General features: G+C 50.6%; 1 protein-coding gene across 1 annotated transcript in view; it reads right to left on the bottom strand.

Moving 5' to 3' along the window:
* Nucleotides 1–16835, bottom strand: part of LOC147736738 (alpha-tectorin-like) — a 457896-nt gene that overhangs the window by 427470 nt on the left and 13591 nt on the right. Inside the window, exon 2 of the mRNA XM_086952687.1 lies at nt 10310–10427. Coding sequence (XP_086808813.1) covers nt 10310–10358 — 49 coding nt within the window. The 5' untranslated portion in view covers nt 10359–10427. The remainder of the gene's footprint in view (nt 1–10309; nt 10428–16835) is intronic.

The following is a 16835-nucleotide window of genomic DNA, read 5'->3' as shown; positions in this document are numbered from 1 at the left end:
GAAAGAACAGACTTCCAGTAACCGTAGAAGACCACCTGACATCCACGACCCGCCTCCATAGAACCTCCAAAACGTTGAACTTCGCTCTAGTTGTAACTTGTTACCCTCCCTGACTGTAACTCTTTTAATTCCAAATAAAACCTCACTATTCACCCTCTACGGCCTCCCCGCTTCTGCTTCCGACCATCCCTCCGACATTGACTAAATTTTGACTACAGGTGTGCTGTCCGAGCCCTTTCGTTGTGCTCTGCAGGGACAGTGCCTGATAATAATGACGCTGCAGACAGTGCCTGAAAATAACAAGTATGCAGATACAGTGCCCTTTCCGCTCTGAAGCCTCAGAGATCATATGCGGCGTACCCCTAGGCTTATCCCTCAGCCCGATACTGCTGAACTTCTACATGGCACCGCTCGCCCACGTTGCCCAACTGCACGACCTCAACATCATCTCCTGCGCCGACGACATCCAGCTGATCCTCTACCTCACCAAGGACCACCTCAGTGCAAAAAAACAACCGCAATGAAGGAATAAAAGCCATCGTGGAGTGGATAAAGAACAGTCGTCTGAAGCTGAACTCAGACAAGACAGAGGTCCTCATTCTCGGCTCCAACCCCTCAGCCTGGAGCGACTCCTGGTGGCCATCCGCACTGTGAGCAGAACCAACACCCACCGACCACGCACACAACCTGGGGTTTATCCTCGACTCTACACTCTCCATGACGAAGCAAGTCAACGCTGTCTCATCCTCCTGCTTCAACACCCTCCACATGCTCCGCAAGATCTACAGGTGGATCCCCATTGATACAAGAAGAACAGTCACCCAGGCCCTCGTCAGCAGCAAGCTGGACTACGGAAACACCCTCTACGCAGGAGCCTCAGCCAAACTACTGAAATGGCTACAACGCATACAAAACGCCTCTTCTCGCCTGATCCTCAATATCCAGCGCCACAGCCACATCACACCACACCTGAGAAACCTGCACTGGCTTCCCATCAACAAGAGGATCACCTTCAAGCTCCTCACCCACACACACAAGGCACTCCACAACACCGGACCAGCATACCTCAACAGCCGACTCTCCTTCTACACCCCGAACTGACAGCTCGGCTCTGCCGACCTCGCCCTTTGCCACCGTCCCCCGCATCTGAAGAGCAACCACCGGCAGCAGATCATTCTCCCAACTCGCCACGAAGACCTGGAACACCCTCCCCATCCTCCTACGGCAGACCCTGGATCTACTAACCTTCAGGAAGCTTCTCAAGACCTGGCTATTCGAGCAGTAGCAGCACCCTTCCCCCCCCCCCCCCCTCCAGAGCCTTGAGACCCTCACAGGTGGTTAGTGCGCTTTACAAATGTATTGATTGATTGAATGATTGATTGATTGATTGGTAGCCATCAGCCTGTGGAGACAGTGCCTGATAATAATGACTCTGCAAAGACAGTGCCTGGAAATCATGAGTTTGTCGAGGCAGTGCATTGTATTAATGAGTCTGTAGAGACAGTGCCTGGAAATATTGACTCTGCAGGGACAGTGTCTGGAAATGTTCTATTATTGACCAGTAATCTTCATTACTCCGGGTCCCGTTGTCCTTGTCCCCTTCATACTGAACAAGAGAGATAATCTATCTCACAACAGAAAAAAGAAAAGAAGGAATGCTGATACACCCTTCCCCCCCACTGGGAGTACATAACCGTACTCTACCCAGCATTCCTCCTGAACCACCAAGCCCCCGATGAGGGCCGGAAGCCTGGGAGGGAGGGAGGGAGGCTATGAAGGGGAGGAGGACAATGGGACCCAGAATAATGAAGATTACCGGTAAGTAATAGGACATTACCCCAAGATCCCTCCTGTCCTCGTCCCGTCCATACTAAACAAGTGAGAATACCCAAGCAGCAACCGGCCATCATCACACAACAAACCACCAGGACACAGAGCCATAGAAAAGCCAGTAATGTATTGAAAACAGCACAAATAAAAAGAAAAGGGGGAATCAAGAGCACACAGCCCAAAGCACCGCAACCCAAAGTTAGGGTCATCCTCCAGAACATTCTGAATCCAGTAATGCCCAACAAAGGTATTACTAGAAGCCCAAGTAGCGGCCCTACAAATCTCAGAAATGGACACGTTACGAACCTCCAACCAAGAAGCTGCCACCCCTGAGTAGAACGCCCCTGAACCCCAGCCAGAGCGGGGAGCCCAAAAGGGAATACGCCAACCTCATGACTTGCTCCAGCCAACGACCAATGGAGGAAGAGGAAGCCCTGCAACCCCTGGAGGCCACCCCAAAGGAAACAAACAGGGAGTCAGACCACTGAAGTGAACAAGAACCGTCCTCATAGACAAAATAACGCACGGCAAGCATCCAGCAAAGACCAGGGAAGGTCGTCCTCATCCTCCTGAACCGAACAGAGAGGAGGCAAGACCAGCGCCTGGGAGCGATGGATTCGGGACAAAACCTTTGGAACAAAGGAGGAATCCAAACGAAAAACAACACCATCATCAGAAAAGGAAAGAAAAGGCTCCCGAGCCATCAAAGTCCCCAACTCCTTAAGGTGTCTAGCTGAAGTAATAGCCACCAAACAAACAACCTTGAAAGTGACGAACTTCAAATCAACGTCCTCCAAAGGCTCAAAAGGTGCAGCCATCAAAGCCCTTAAAACCAAAGGGAGATCCCAAAGAGGAAAAGAAGGCCAAACCACAGGACAGAAAATGGAAAAACTGCACAACAAACGAGAAACCAGGTCATCCATATCAGGCAGATTCCGCAAGGGGAACAGAAAACCCGAATAGCCCGAATAGCCGCCCACTGGACCAAAGTGGAGACAGACAAACCTTTCTCAAACCCATCCCAGAGAAACTGAAGAACATCAGGCAAAGGACAAACCAAAGGAGATAACGCCAGACTGAGACACCAATGCTCGAAGTTCCCCCAGTGATGACCATAGGACCGTAGAGTAGACAGCTTCTGGGACTGCTGAATTGCCAAAGCTAAATGCTCGGGATACACCGATTCCTCCACCCCAGCCTTTCAACCTCCAAACCGACAGATGAAGTCTCCATAGGGACACCATCAGAGAGGACCGCAAGGGAGATGGAGAGAAGGGGAAAAACCAAGCACCCTGAACCGCCAACAATTTCAGAGTGGGAAACCCGACCAGCGGGGCCAGAAGGGCACCGCCACCTCCATTCTCCATCATAAGTCGAAACAGAGGCCGGAGATTTGCATACCTGGCCCCTAAACTCTGGAACTCTTTTCCTCCCTCTGTCAAAACCTCTAATTCTCTTATTCTTTTTCGTAAATCCTTAAAAACATGGCTTTTCCCTCAATCCAGCTAAGTTCCTCTGTCCCCTCTGCATCCAACCAGCGCCAGGAAACCCATGGTGACAGTGACTGAGAACATCCGCCAATCCATTGTCCACCCCCCCCCCCCCCCGGATATGAACAGCAGCCAGAGACAAGAGATGGCCCTCCACCCAGCAAAGCAATGGGGACACCACCATGTTCAGGGACTAGGACCGGATACCTCCTGGTGATGTAAGTAGGCCACTGTCACAATGTTGTCCGACCGAAATAGCACATGACAGTGCAGCAACAGATTCTGAAACTCCAAAACTGCTCGGGACACAGCAGACAACTCCCGCCAATTCGAAGACTGCTGACTTTCCAGCAGCGACCAACGACCCTGAAGGAAGTCCGACCCCAAAGTTGCCCCCCACCCCAACGCACTGGCGTCCGTTGTGACGACAACTGGAGGAGGGGACTGCAGAGGCAGGCCCTTGGCAAGATTGGCCGACAACGTCCACCAGTGCAGAGCAGGAAGGATCAACAGAGACACCCACACCAAGAGAGATAAATCCTGAGACAAAGGATCCCACCGAGCCAACAGGACCAAAGACTCAGAAGATGGAAATGTGCCCAAGGCACGATGAACACCGTAGCTGCTATCAGACCCAGAAGGCATAACCAAAGACGGACAGGAAAGGAATGACCCTCTAGAAAATGCCGAGCCAGGGAACACAAGGTCACTGCAAGAGTCACCAGCAGGAAGACCGGATTCAGATTGGTGCGGAAACGAGCCTCTATGAACGTCAAGTCCTAGGAAGGCACTGGCTGACACTTGGGGAGATTCAAAAGGAACCCATGGGCCCCCAAGGCTGAACACACCAACTCCTAATCCCTCAACATCTGAACTGGGGAGGGAGCATGAATGAGCCATTCGTCCAGATAAGGGTAAACCATCACCCCAACCAAGATGCAAGGAAGCCACCAATGGAGCCTCCACCTTGGTAAACGCCCTGGGGGCCGACCACAGGCCGAAAGGGAGGACCTGGAATTGATAATGGCTGCCCTGAAGACAAAGGCTCAGGAAACAACGAGAGAGGGGTTAACGGGACCATGATAATAAGCGTCCTGAAGGTCCAGAGTGCACATGAAATTACCCTGGAGAACCAGGGTAATCACTCACTGAAGAGTCTCCATTTTGAACGGGATATGCACCACAAACTTGTTCAGGGCCTTCAGATCCAGGACAAGACAAAACCCCTCGTCACCTTGGAACCAGAAAAATTATGGAATAAAATCCCTGACCTCTCTCCCTGGGAGGAACCTCCTGCACCGCCCCCTTGTCCAGCAGAGCCTTGACCCCCAGACACAGTTCCGACCTATTAGACGGACAAGACGGACAGGGAGTTGCATGGACCCAAAATTCCAGAGGAGGAGCTGAACACTCTATGAGGTACCCCAACCACACAATGTCTAGCACCCACAAGTGTGAACAGGATGACATCCAGGCTAGAAGAAAGAACCGAAGCCGACCTCCGACCAAGGATCTGGTGTCGGCTGCCAGGTAGTCAGGAACAAGGCTTCCCAGGAGGGGACTTCGCCTTCTTGTCCCGACTCTTCCAATACTGGAAACGGCCCCTGCCACGGGTAAACTTTGTAGAAGCCGGCACCGAGGAAGGCTGCTTGAAAGAAGAAAAATGCTTCTTCTCCTTAAACAGACAATGCAATTTGCCCTCCAAATCCTCACCAAACAACATGGAACCGTGAAAGAGCAACCACAGTGCAGAAGACCTCTGGGCCGAATCCGTTTTCCAGTCCTTCAGGACCAAGTGACGACGAGCAGCCACACAAGTACCCCCAGAGAGGGCGGAGGCACACACCACGTCCAAGGAAATATCAGACAGAAATTCAACCTGCCGCTCAACATGAGTCAGAAGCCCAGAACAGTCAGTGGCATCATCCATAGACCCATACAGGGACTTCAAGTCCGAAAGCAGAGACTGAGCCACATAAGTCCCTTAAATGCCAGCCAGGAGCGTCACATGGGAACCAGAATAAACCTTCCGCAGGGAAGCGTCCACCTTTTTGTCCACAGGATCCCGCACCACCGCATCCTCAGCCAAAGTAGTGCGCCCCACAAGACTGGCCACAAAAGAATCAATAGGAACGGAGTCCGGCAAGTCCTTGGCCATATCATGAAGAGGATAGAGTTTCGCCATGAAACGAGGAAGCATAATGCAATCCGGATCCTTCCATTGCCAGTCAAGCACCTCCCTGATACACAGATGAACTGGCATATCTACAGCAGCAGAGCACTGGAACTGGCAAAATCCCAGAAGTGCTCGGGCATCATTAGCAGAAAATTCCATGTTCGCGGCAACATTTCCTTGTCGACATATTTGCCTTTCAGTACATCACTCCCCAACCACTCATCCTCAGAAGCAGAAGTAGAAGACGACGGGCCCGACCAGAGGATTTGGACCGAGGAGCGCCACCCATCTCCAACAAGGTCACTGTTGGATTTGTAGGTCTCTGGCTGGTAGAGGTAGATACTTCTGACCAAACAAGGGCCCACCTCCTCCAGGAACGTTGCAGAGCGCTTTAGTCTGACCCTCAGATGAGAGGGTTAGGCATTCATGGTTGTGCACAGTACGGTCTCATCACACTACAGAGGGACACCACACCAGTTGGTTATACAAACAAGGGGTTCTTTATATAATAATGGTCATCAGATTCGCAAGGTAAAGGGGTACACCATACAATAGGGTTGGGGGTAGAGGCAACCCTAGGCACGTTGTGACTAAGGGACAGTTTGATATGGAATGGAGTCGTTGAGGCGTTTCCAGTTCTTACAGACCAAAAAGGAAGAGGTCTCGAGTCCACGGGCACGGGCTGTACAGGGTCCGGGTCGGTTCGGGGGAACGGAAAAAGTGGCTGCGATGCTGCGTTGGGACGTATCAGGCGTACGGCTCTCAATCCTCGAGCCGCGTGATACGGTGATGCTGAGGGTATGGGATGTACCAGGTGTACGACCCGCACTCCTTGGGCCAAGTTGATTCTGTGGTGCTGCGGGTACGAGACATATCAGGCGTACGGCTCTCAATCCTCGAGCCGCGTGATTCTGTAGTGCTGCGGGTACGAGACGTACCAGGTGTACGGCTCACACTCCTTGAGCCAAGTTGATTCTGTGGTGCTGTGGGTACGAGACATACCAGGCGTATGGGTCTCAACCCTCAAGCCGCGTAATACTGTGATGCTGCGGGTACGGTCATACCAGGTGTCCGGCTCGAGTCGCGACCAGGTCAGCAGGGCTCGAGCGGTTGAAAGTGGGACGTCCTTAGGGGTGAGTGTAGCCGCGACCAAGTCAGCAGGGCTTGATCCGGGAGTAACGAGGCACGCTTGGCGGTTTAGTCGAGCCGCAACAACGTCAGCAGGGCTCTCTGGGTGTCAGGGGTGAAGCGTACTTCAGGTCCGGGTCGGACGGGCCGCGACCAGGTCAGCAGGGCTCTCTGGCTCCAACATGAAAATCTGCCCTGTAGCAGAAAGGGCCGCCAGTTATAGGGCCTGCCGTCTTTGAAGTCCTGTGATCTCGCAGGGGGTTCCCTGGTACCCCAGTCCTGACTGTGGGAACTTCCTGCCAGCTGGCCCCTTGATCCTTTGAAGTTTTGCCACAGGGTTCCCAGACGACCGGCAGGGAGTGGGGCCGTCCCCGGAGGAGGCAGGACGTGTGATCAAAACTACTCCACCCCCCTCACTTGGGAGAGGCTCGCTACCCCCAGGCGGGGGAGACAGCCTCGCATGGCTCGTTTGGCCTCCAGGTTTCTCATGGCCCGGAGTCCTGCGTTGTGGCTAAGGAGTCAGGGGTCTTTGAAAAAGGGTGATTTCTAAACTGGGAATTCTATCGTTCTGCTCCACGAGTTTGCTTCATGAATCCGGGGGATCGGGGGTGCTACGCTGGGGGTTCTGTTATTTCCCCGGGGTCATGGGGGATCTGTGAAGTCAGAGGTTTAGGGTTACCTTAGGGGGGCCTCGCACGGGGCTACTGTTGGGGGCGTCGAGCCGGAAGAGTGGGTCACGCACGTGGGAGGCCTAATGGAGTGGATGTAAGGAGACCCACGCCAAGGTTGCTAGGTCTAACAGTCACCTTAGTGAGGCGCTTAATCTGGGCATCGCCACCCCATGTACGCCGCCTGTCACGAATAGGAGAATGTGAAGAAGAAGAAGTTGAGGAAGAGGAGGAGGAAACATCAACATGCCTACTCTTCTTGGCATGTTTCCCCATGGCGAACAGGGGCTTTCGGACCGCAGCAGGAAGCACAGCAAGAAGACTGGCGTAAGGGGGCCCCAGCCAAACCAACCCACCAGAGCGACACCGTGCAGGAGCTCCCAGGAGACCAACAGTAGGCGACCCAACAGTGACAGGAGGCGGGACAGAAGTGAACCGACCCAAAGCAGGCAGCACTAAACAGCCCACCACATCGCCAAAATGTCTCAATAGCGGACTCAGCTGCAGAAAACAGCACACACATCACAGGAAGAAGCATGCTGAGTTAAATAGACAAAAAACTGCTATGAGGTACTTACACGAGGGCCGGCAAACACATCAGAGCACTGCCACCAGCCGTTACAGTAAAGACACCTGACTTCCTGCCACAAACCAAGGAAGTCAGGCAAGTCTTGGAAGGAAGCGCCGCAGGGGCGCAGTCAGGCAAGTCCCGGAAGGAAGCGCCCCAGGGGCGCAGTCAGGCAAGTCCGGTAAGGAAGCGCCCCAGGGGCGCAGTCAGGCAAGTCCTGGAAGGAAGCGCTCCAGCCACACGGGGCCGCCGCATTCCACGGAGACCAACTCAGGAACCACTGCGGCCCGACGTGCCCGGCAACCCGGGAGGTGCAGCCAAACCGAAGCCAAACAGCAAGAAGATCAGCCGACATCCACAAGAACCACTGGAGGCGTCAGCTGGACTCCCCCCAAGCCCGGCAGAGGGGGTGACCAGGATTCCAGCAGCAACCCGAAGCCTGGCAACAGGTAAGCCCCAGGAGCTCCTGGTACACTTCATACTGTCGGAAGTCAGAAAAAAGAACAGGAGGAATGCTGGGGAGAGTAGGGTTATGTACTCCCAGTAAGGGGGGGGGGGTTGTACCAGCATTCCTTCTTTTCTTTTTTCTGTAGTGAGATAGATTATCTCAGTTGTTCAGTATGAAGGGGATGAAGAACAGAGGGACCTGGGGGTAATAATAAGCCTGTAGAGACAGTGCCTGGAAATAATGAGCCTGTGGAGACAGTGCCTGGAAATAATGACCCTTTGGAGACAGTGCCTGGAAAAAATGAGCCTGTGAAGACATTGGCGGGAAATAATGAGCCGGTGGAGACAGTGCCTGGAAATAATGAGCCGGTGGAGACAATGCCTGGCAATAATGAGCCTGTGGAGACAGTGCCTGGAAATAATGAGCCTGTGGAGACAGTGCCTGGAAATAATGAGCCTGTGGAGGCAGTGCCTGGAAATAATGAGCCGGTGGAGACAGTGCCTGACAATAATGAGCCTGTGGAGGGAGTGCCTGGCAATAATGACTCCGCTCAGATAGTGCCAAATATAAGGAGACTGCAGCTGCACCTCGCTCAAGGAAAAGAGAAGACACCCTACCTGCCTAGAGTTGACAAGAAGTCTCCGTGTATTTGTCACTTCACCGGGGGATGAAGCCAGGCTGAGGGTCACTGTCCAAAGCACAACACCAGGACAGACCACCTTCTGCTGAGACCGACAGTCAGACTGACAGCATCAGCAGCACAGGACGACTGATAGTCAAGCAGACCCAAGCACTTGGCTGGACTCTTTGACCCAAAAAGTCTCCAAAACTAAGAGAGATATTCAGAATTGTTTACACTGAATGACTTGTCAAGCCAGTCAGCGAGCTCAATTGGTTAATAAAGAAATGCCAGAGAATTGTATGGAATCGTCCGTGTATCCACCAAGACTCCCCAAACATTACTCCAACTTATGAAAGAGATGAAGCCACAACACTACAAGACAATGCAATATTGATCCACAATCAGCTACTTCACAAATCACTTGTGGACGATATACCTTGCATGCGGCCCTGTGCGGCCGCCACTGCCTTTGGCCAGATTCACACATTGCAAATCCCAAACGCATCCTTACAACGAAGCCTAGTTACATCCCGCCAACAACAGCGCAGGCATTCACTGACTGAGCTCCAGGACTGGCTCGACAGATAAAGGAGGGCAAATAATTCTGAAGATATGTCTACATTTTGGCCCACAAATGAGAACCAAGGACAGGGATGCCAGTGGAACCTTCCTGCCAGCACAGGCACGAGGCTGGCATGTGCAGTGTGTGAAATATAACTGTGTGAAGTGTTTTTTTTAGACATGTGGTTCTGCACAGATTTGGGGAGTCATATTATGTCAAGTAGGATGTGACGTACTCTCCAATGCTCTAAGTGTGTCTGGCTGCTCTTTCATTTCATGGATGGTGCAGTGAGCTAAAAAACGGTGTTGGATTAAGCCCTGATCTCTTGACTGGGTGAGAGTATTCTGCTTAATTCAGAAACTCTGTCCATCACCACCCCTTGTTGTTAAATATTTTGTCCACCATAAGCGTGGAAGGGTATACTCAGATGTGAGTCCCTTGCTCATTGCACCATCAGGATTCAAGCAAGCCGGGCCGAAGACGGCTGAAATGCCAGAAACCAGTCCCCGGAAGCTTGTTTCCTTCCCAGTGAAAGAATTAGCTTGGTAGTTTGGTTTGCCCTCTTCCCATGATGCACTGGGCCAGGGACAGACTAATTTGCATGTAGCCAGGTTCTGAGCTGGGATGGTGCAGTGAGCTAAAAAACGGTGTTGGATTAAGCCCTGATCTCTTGACTGGGTGAAAATATTCTGCTTAATTCAGATACTCTGTCCATCACCACCCCCTGTTGTTTAATTAATTGCTCTTTCATTTCACCCTTGAGGTCCAGATTGAAAAAGCAACCAGATAAAGTTCATTCCACACAACAAGGACCTACCCCAGAGGAGGAGGAAGAGGAGGACTCCGCGCCCCATGGCAGCCATCATCTGTGCCAGAGGTTCCAGAGGTTTGCGTCTGATCTCCTTCGGCGTCACTTCTGGAGAGGAATCATCTGTCTGTGAAGAGAGAGAACACATCTGTGGTTAGAAAGGCGGCTGCATCATACTGTCCTTGAAACCCAAAAGGTGTCACTGGAGACCAATGCCCTGAGATGGACTGACCATACCCGACGTGATGAAAAGTCATTAAAGGATTGAAGCAGATGAGTGAAACGGCCCTATGAGGGACTGGGAAACCCCTCAAAGGCTGGGGCAGAGGAGCAGACAGGTTATATGACACACTGGGAGACCGCTCAAAGGCCGGGGGCTGAGGAGCAGACGGGTTATATGACACACTGGGAGACCCCTCAAAGGCTGCGGGAGAGGAGCCGTCTCATCCTCTTGCTTCAACGTACTCCGCATGCTCAAACAAATCTTCAGTTGAATCCCCACCGAAACAAGAAAGACGGTCACCCACGCACTGGTCACTAGCCGACTGGACTATGGAAACACCCTCTACGCCGGAACCACAGCCAAATTACAGAAAAAACTCCAACGCATCCAAAACGCATCTGTCAGACTCATATTGGACATCCCACGCCAAGCTCACATTACCGGCCACCTGAAAGACCTCCACTGGCTTCCCGTCAACAAGAGAATAACGTTCCGTCTCCTCACCCACGCTCACAAGGCCCTCTACAAACTAGGACCCGAATGCCTCAACACACGACTGTCCTTCTACACACCCACCCGCCAACTAAGATCCTCCAACCAAGCACTTGCCACAGTTCCGCGCATCCACAGATCCACCATGGGAGGAAGATCCTTCTCCTACCTGGCAGCCAAGACCTGGAACTCTCTCCCCACTCACCTCCGCCTCACACAGAACCACATTTCCTTCAGAAAGGAACTTAAAACCTGGCTATTCGATAAATAATGCACCCCCTCCCACAAGCTCCTTGAGACCCTCTGGGTGAGTAGTGCGCTATACAAATTTTTGAACTTTGAACTTTGAAATGGGAGACCCCTCAAAGGCTGCGGGCAGAGGAACAGATGGGTTATACAACACACTGCGAGACCCTTCAAAGGCTTGAGACAGAGGAGTAGATCGAACGTACTAGACACAGAGTCACGTCTTGGAGGGCTCTGCAGAAGAAGACATGACGGTCCGTTTGAGACACACAAAAAAACCACTGGAAGGGTGAGGGCAGAGCACTGGACTGGCCGTGCAAGACACAGGGTGAACCACTCAAATGTTGGGGCAGAAGAGTTAGCATGCTATATGAGAGATGAGGAAACCCCTCAAACGTGGTGGAACTCATCCTCATAGGAGACCCGGCTGATCACAAAATATCTAAAATATATCAAACCTCAGTCACTCATAGTGCATCGACTTTGGAATTCCTTTGGGAGGCTTCACAGGCAGCCTGGGGCTCTATTGATAATGATGATTGGAGGGAGGTACGAGGTTCCCCTCGTGGGGCAGCACTCTCCTCACGACTACGGCTAATACCGTTGAAATATTTACATAGAAAATATTTTACCTGTGAGCCGATGCACGGGGATAGGTTGATTGCCTCCCCAGTACGTCTACGCTGCGGAGCAGATGGGGCCACATTTATACATACAGGGCCCGATTCACAGAATGAACTTTAGACTCAATCCTAAACTTACTACTATTTTGGTATTCACAGAATTCACTTACTATTTTTGGCATTCACAGAAGTTAGGATTCTGTCTTAAGTCTGTCTTAAGTCTGTCTTAAGTTTACTATTCTTGTCCCTCTCATTATAATTCCGTTATTGGTCTCCGATAGTTCTTCATTGATCTTTTTGAATGCCAGCATTTCTTCTTTGATCACCCCTTTTTCCATGATGCTGTCGTTGTTGACATGCCTCCACCTTTGTTGTCTTGTCACTGTTTTGATCGCTTTCATTGTTGGATCCTTTTCTGTTTCTCGTTCCAGTTCTTCCATCTTTATTGAGGCCAGAATATTATGTTTTAGTACAAAGTTCAGGTACTCCTCCGCCATTGAAGGGGCCTCTGGGGCTTGCGGTAGAGGGTGCCTTGACATGTAGTCTGCTGGTTGTGCTCTTTTCCTGGCTCATGTATGATCTTGAAATTGTAGTCCATGAGTCTTATTCCACACTTCTCTATTCGGGCGGTATTTTCGCATTGGGGTTTCCATAGATCGTTACCAGTGCCTGGGGATCAGTTGTGATGGTGAATGGTTTTCCATATATGAACATGTGATAGTGTTCACGTGTCCACACTACTGCCAGACTCTCTTCTTCCGGCTGAGAGTATGCCCTCTCAATGTCAGGTAGGCCCTTGCTGCCGTAAACTACTATGCACCTTGGTGAGTCTTGTCCTGGCCTTTGTTGTGCCAGTATTGCTCCCAACCCCACAGGGCTGGCGTCCACCGTCAATTCCGTGCATAGCAGTGGATCAAAGTACGCCAGGTGGTCTACTGCTGTCACCGCTCTTCGAATTCTTCAAATTCTTTGGTGCAGTCTTCTGTCCATTTGAAGGCCTGGCCTTGTTTGGTCAGTTCTCTCAGTGGTGTGCTGACCGTGGCAAAGTCTTTCATATATCTTGTACAGTAGCTGGCAAGCCAGAGGAATTTATTTATTTATTTATTTTTATTTATTTATTGTTATTTGTAAAGCGCATCGTGTACCCGTAGGCGTCTTGGCGCTAGGTGTTTGCAATGTTCTAGATGGGAATCAGTTCTCTACGATTAATCCTTATTAGATTATTGAGTAAACAGCCATGTTTTGAGTCTCCTACGAAATTGAAGCAGCGTTGGACAGGTTCTGATGTCCAGCGGAAGGGTGTTCCACAATTTTGGTGCGGCAACTGTAAAGCGACGGTCGCCCCAGGAGACTGTTTTCACGCGAGGAATCACTTATAGATTGCTATTAGAGGACCTCAGTTGACGAGAAGGCTGGTATGGTCTCAGTTGCTCTCTCAATGAATGTGGGCCTTGTCCATTAAGTGTCTTATAGACAATGCATAATGATTTAAATTTGATCCGATTCTGGATCGTCAGCCAGTAAAGTCGCGTGATAGCATCTGAAGTGGAAACATATTTGGGAATTCCAAAAACCAGGCGGGCTGCGGCATTTTGCACTGATTGTAATTTTCTTAGGACTCTGACTTGTGTGTTCAGAAATAGACCGTTGCAGTAATCCAGTGACGATAAGACCAGGGAGCTAACTAAGGTCTTAATAGCCGCCACTGGAAGATAAGGACTGATTTTTTTAATCATGCGGAGTTTATAGTGGGCTGTAGACGCCACTTTATTTGCATGGTCCATGAAATTGAGGCCATCGTCAAAGATGACACCCAAATTTCTCACCTTGGAGACAGGTTTGGGAATGGCTCCAAAACTGGCTGGCCACCATTCAGCTGACCAGCTCGGGGAAAGAGGGCCAAATATTACTACTTCAGTCTTTTCTGAATTAAGTTTTAAACAATTGGTATTCATCCAATCTCCCATCTCCGTCATTCCTCTCTGTAGACGTTTGGCCGCTTCTGGTCCATCTCCCCTTATGGCCATGACCAATTGCGTGTCATCCGCATATGAGGTGAGGCCCATCCCATGTGCCTTGATGATATTGGCAAGGTCCGACACATAGATGTTAAATAGTGTCGGACTGAGGGATGAGCCTTGAGGTACCCCACATGGCAGCGACAGCTTGGCAGATTGGTAAGGCCCTAGAGTGACTGCTTGAGTTCTCTCAGAGAGGAAAGTGGCCAGAAGTTCCTTAGCTGTTTGGCAAATGCCCATCTTCTCGACACGGTCGACCAGAATCTTATGGAATGACCTTACATTAAGGAATGACCTTACTTCTGCAACATCATTTGGATGTTTTGCTTTTTATAACGTGTCCACTTTGCTGCTATCTGGTCGCATCCCTTTTTTGGAGAAAATGTGTCCAAAGAACACCAATTTGTCTCGCCCAATTTTGCACTTGTCCTCATTTCGCATCAGCCCTGCTTGTTCTAGCTGTGAGCATACATTACGCAGTGTCTTGTCATGCTCCTCATCTGATTTGCTGAACACCAGAATGTCGTCACTGTAGTAGTTCAGACTATTTTTTACCGGCCTTATTACCTGCCTTATTGCCTCTTGGAATATTTCAGCCGCCAATGAGATTCCAAAACTCAAACGCTTGTATCGGAAGAGACCCAAGTGTGTGGAAAATGTTGTGATGCACCTGGACTGAGGGTCAAGTTCTAGCTGATGATATCCCTTGCACAGGTCCAGGTTTGAGAATCGTCGTGTCCCTGCAGGCAGCTGATCATGTCGTCGAGGTGTGGTCCCGGGTGTCTTTCACGTTCAATTGCTGTGTTCGGTATCCTCATGTCGACACAGATGCGAATCTTCGATGTGTTCTTCTTGGGCACTGCCATTATTGGCGACACCCATAGCGTTGGTCCCTCTGCTGGCTCTATGATGTCCTGACTTAACAAAGCTTCAATTTCTTCTTCTACTTGTGGTTGCAGATGTATCGGTACCCGCCTATGGTGTTGAGCCACTGGTTTTACTGCTTCATTGATGTGCAATGTTATCTGTCATCCTTTCTGCTTCCCTAACCCTGCCGTTGCACTTCGGGATACTTTCGCAGGATGCTTTTCTTCTCTGACATGTGGTATGTCATTTTGAGGAGCCCTATTACCTGTGCCGTGACATTGCTCAGTAGGCATGGTGCCGGAATGTCACCCTTTAGCACATGTATGTCTCCTTTAATTGTTTGGCCTTTGTACGTTAAGTTCTCTGTAAACTTTCCCTTGTCCGGTTTCCTGCCCCCTCCCCTTACTCCTGTGCAGGGTCTTAGTGCTCTATGTCCAAGACACGACAACGTACACATAAATGAGGTGCTGCTACTTGATGAGGTCTAGTTATGACGTTCTGTGAGCTCACAGAGCTATGTGCAAAGGTCGCAAAACTACATATTTCATAAAAAAGAATAATTAAAAAAAAATGCTGAGGGTTTGGATACAGCCTCGGTCCAGACGTACGTTTGAATGAATATGTATTCCCTTGATTTCGGGGCCTTTCCTCCGTCGGCTGTAGGATAGGGGTTGGTTAGCTTGTTTGGCGTTACCACTAGGGATCGTTTGGACATCCCCGTAGGCAAATGAAAACTAGCACCGGCCGGATGGAGTCACGCACTGTAAAACAAAAACGTGTAAGTGCCTATCTCTGGAACCCCTTAAGCTTGCACCACTCATTGCCCTGGCCAGCGCTGCCAAAGGCAGCACCAACATGAGGAATAACCATCACACGTCTACAAGTGGGACCATTCTTAGTGCACCTGGCCACCCAAAGCTATAAGAATGCTTTGGTGGCAGGACTTATTCATTTTTAATATATATTGAATTATTACAAACAGTTTGTCCGCTCAGCTCATAAATTGATAGCACCACCATGTGGTAGACTTTCATTAGAGCCGGTGTTGAGAATAAAGTGCCAATGCTGAGCACATGAAAGCACCGGCACAAATTGAGCGCTGCAAGTATGCACACCATGGAACCACTCGCCAGCTGGGCAGGTTGACCTTCCTTTTGCCACAGAGAGAACAGGCTTATGCTCACGCTCTCCGAAACACTCCCAGTCCAATGCTTTGCAATGGGGAGTTGGTGTGGAACCAGCACCTCCATGTCAGAAGACACTCCTTACAACCTCAGCAGGTGTAGATGAGCTCTGTGGATGAGTGTCTGTCCAGTTAATGAACCCTTCATCTCACACCATTGTCTGTTTTGGCTTCTATGCACCTTAACAAATGGCACAGCAGTGGAGGCTTCAGACGGTGCCGGGGTCATGTGTGCCAAGGACAGCACATGTTGGGGTTCGAATGTGTAAAGGTGCCAAGCAGTCGAGGGTCACATATGACGGATGAGGAGGCCCCTGCAGCAGGCCCACCCATATGGATGCCCCCGTAGTTTCCAGCATGCAAAGCGCTGCGAGCCAGTTATAAAGTACTTGATGAAGATGAAGAGGCCACGTGGGACACCTGTGAGTTGTGGATCTAATAAAGGCAACAGGTGTGGGGGGGGATTAAAATAAGGGTCCTTATGAAGGCTGTGATGTGTAGGAGCATCATTTGTCTCAGACTACAGCTGGGCCGGTATGTTTAGGCTCCTAGATGTCTTGTGTCACAGGGAACCTAATACCTCAGTATAATTGGTTAAGTTTAATCAACCTATACAGTTCAATTGCTTGTTAAACGAAAACTCAGGATTTCCCCAAAAAGTGGAGGGTGCGGCTGAAGGAATAATCTTTTAAAGAAGCGATTTGATTTGCAAGAGGGATAGGCACACACACACACCATGCTTCTGATGGGTGTTCAGGACTGCCTCATTTCTAAGAACTCAACCCTTGGAGAAACACATCACTGACGGTCCTGCAGCCAGAGCCCGGGGCCCCTTCCGGGTGACACTCGGCAGCCATGGCTACCTTATCTGGAAGAGCATGCG

The sequence above is a fragment of the Lissotriton vulgaris genome, chromosome 1_2 (assembly GCF_964263255.1).
Source record: "Lissotriton vulgaris chromosome 1_2, aLisVul1.2, whole genome shotgun sequence".
In the NCBI taxonomy this organism is placed as follows: domain Eukaryota; kingdom Metazoa; phylum Chordata; class Amphibia; order Caudata; family Salamandridae; genus Lissotriton; species Lissotriton vulgaris.
This window is presented reverse-complemented; position numbering and strand designations above follow the sequence as displayed.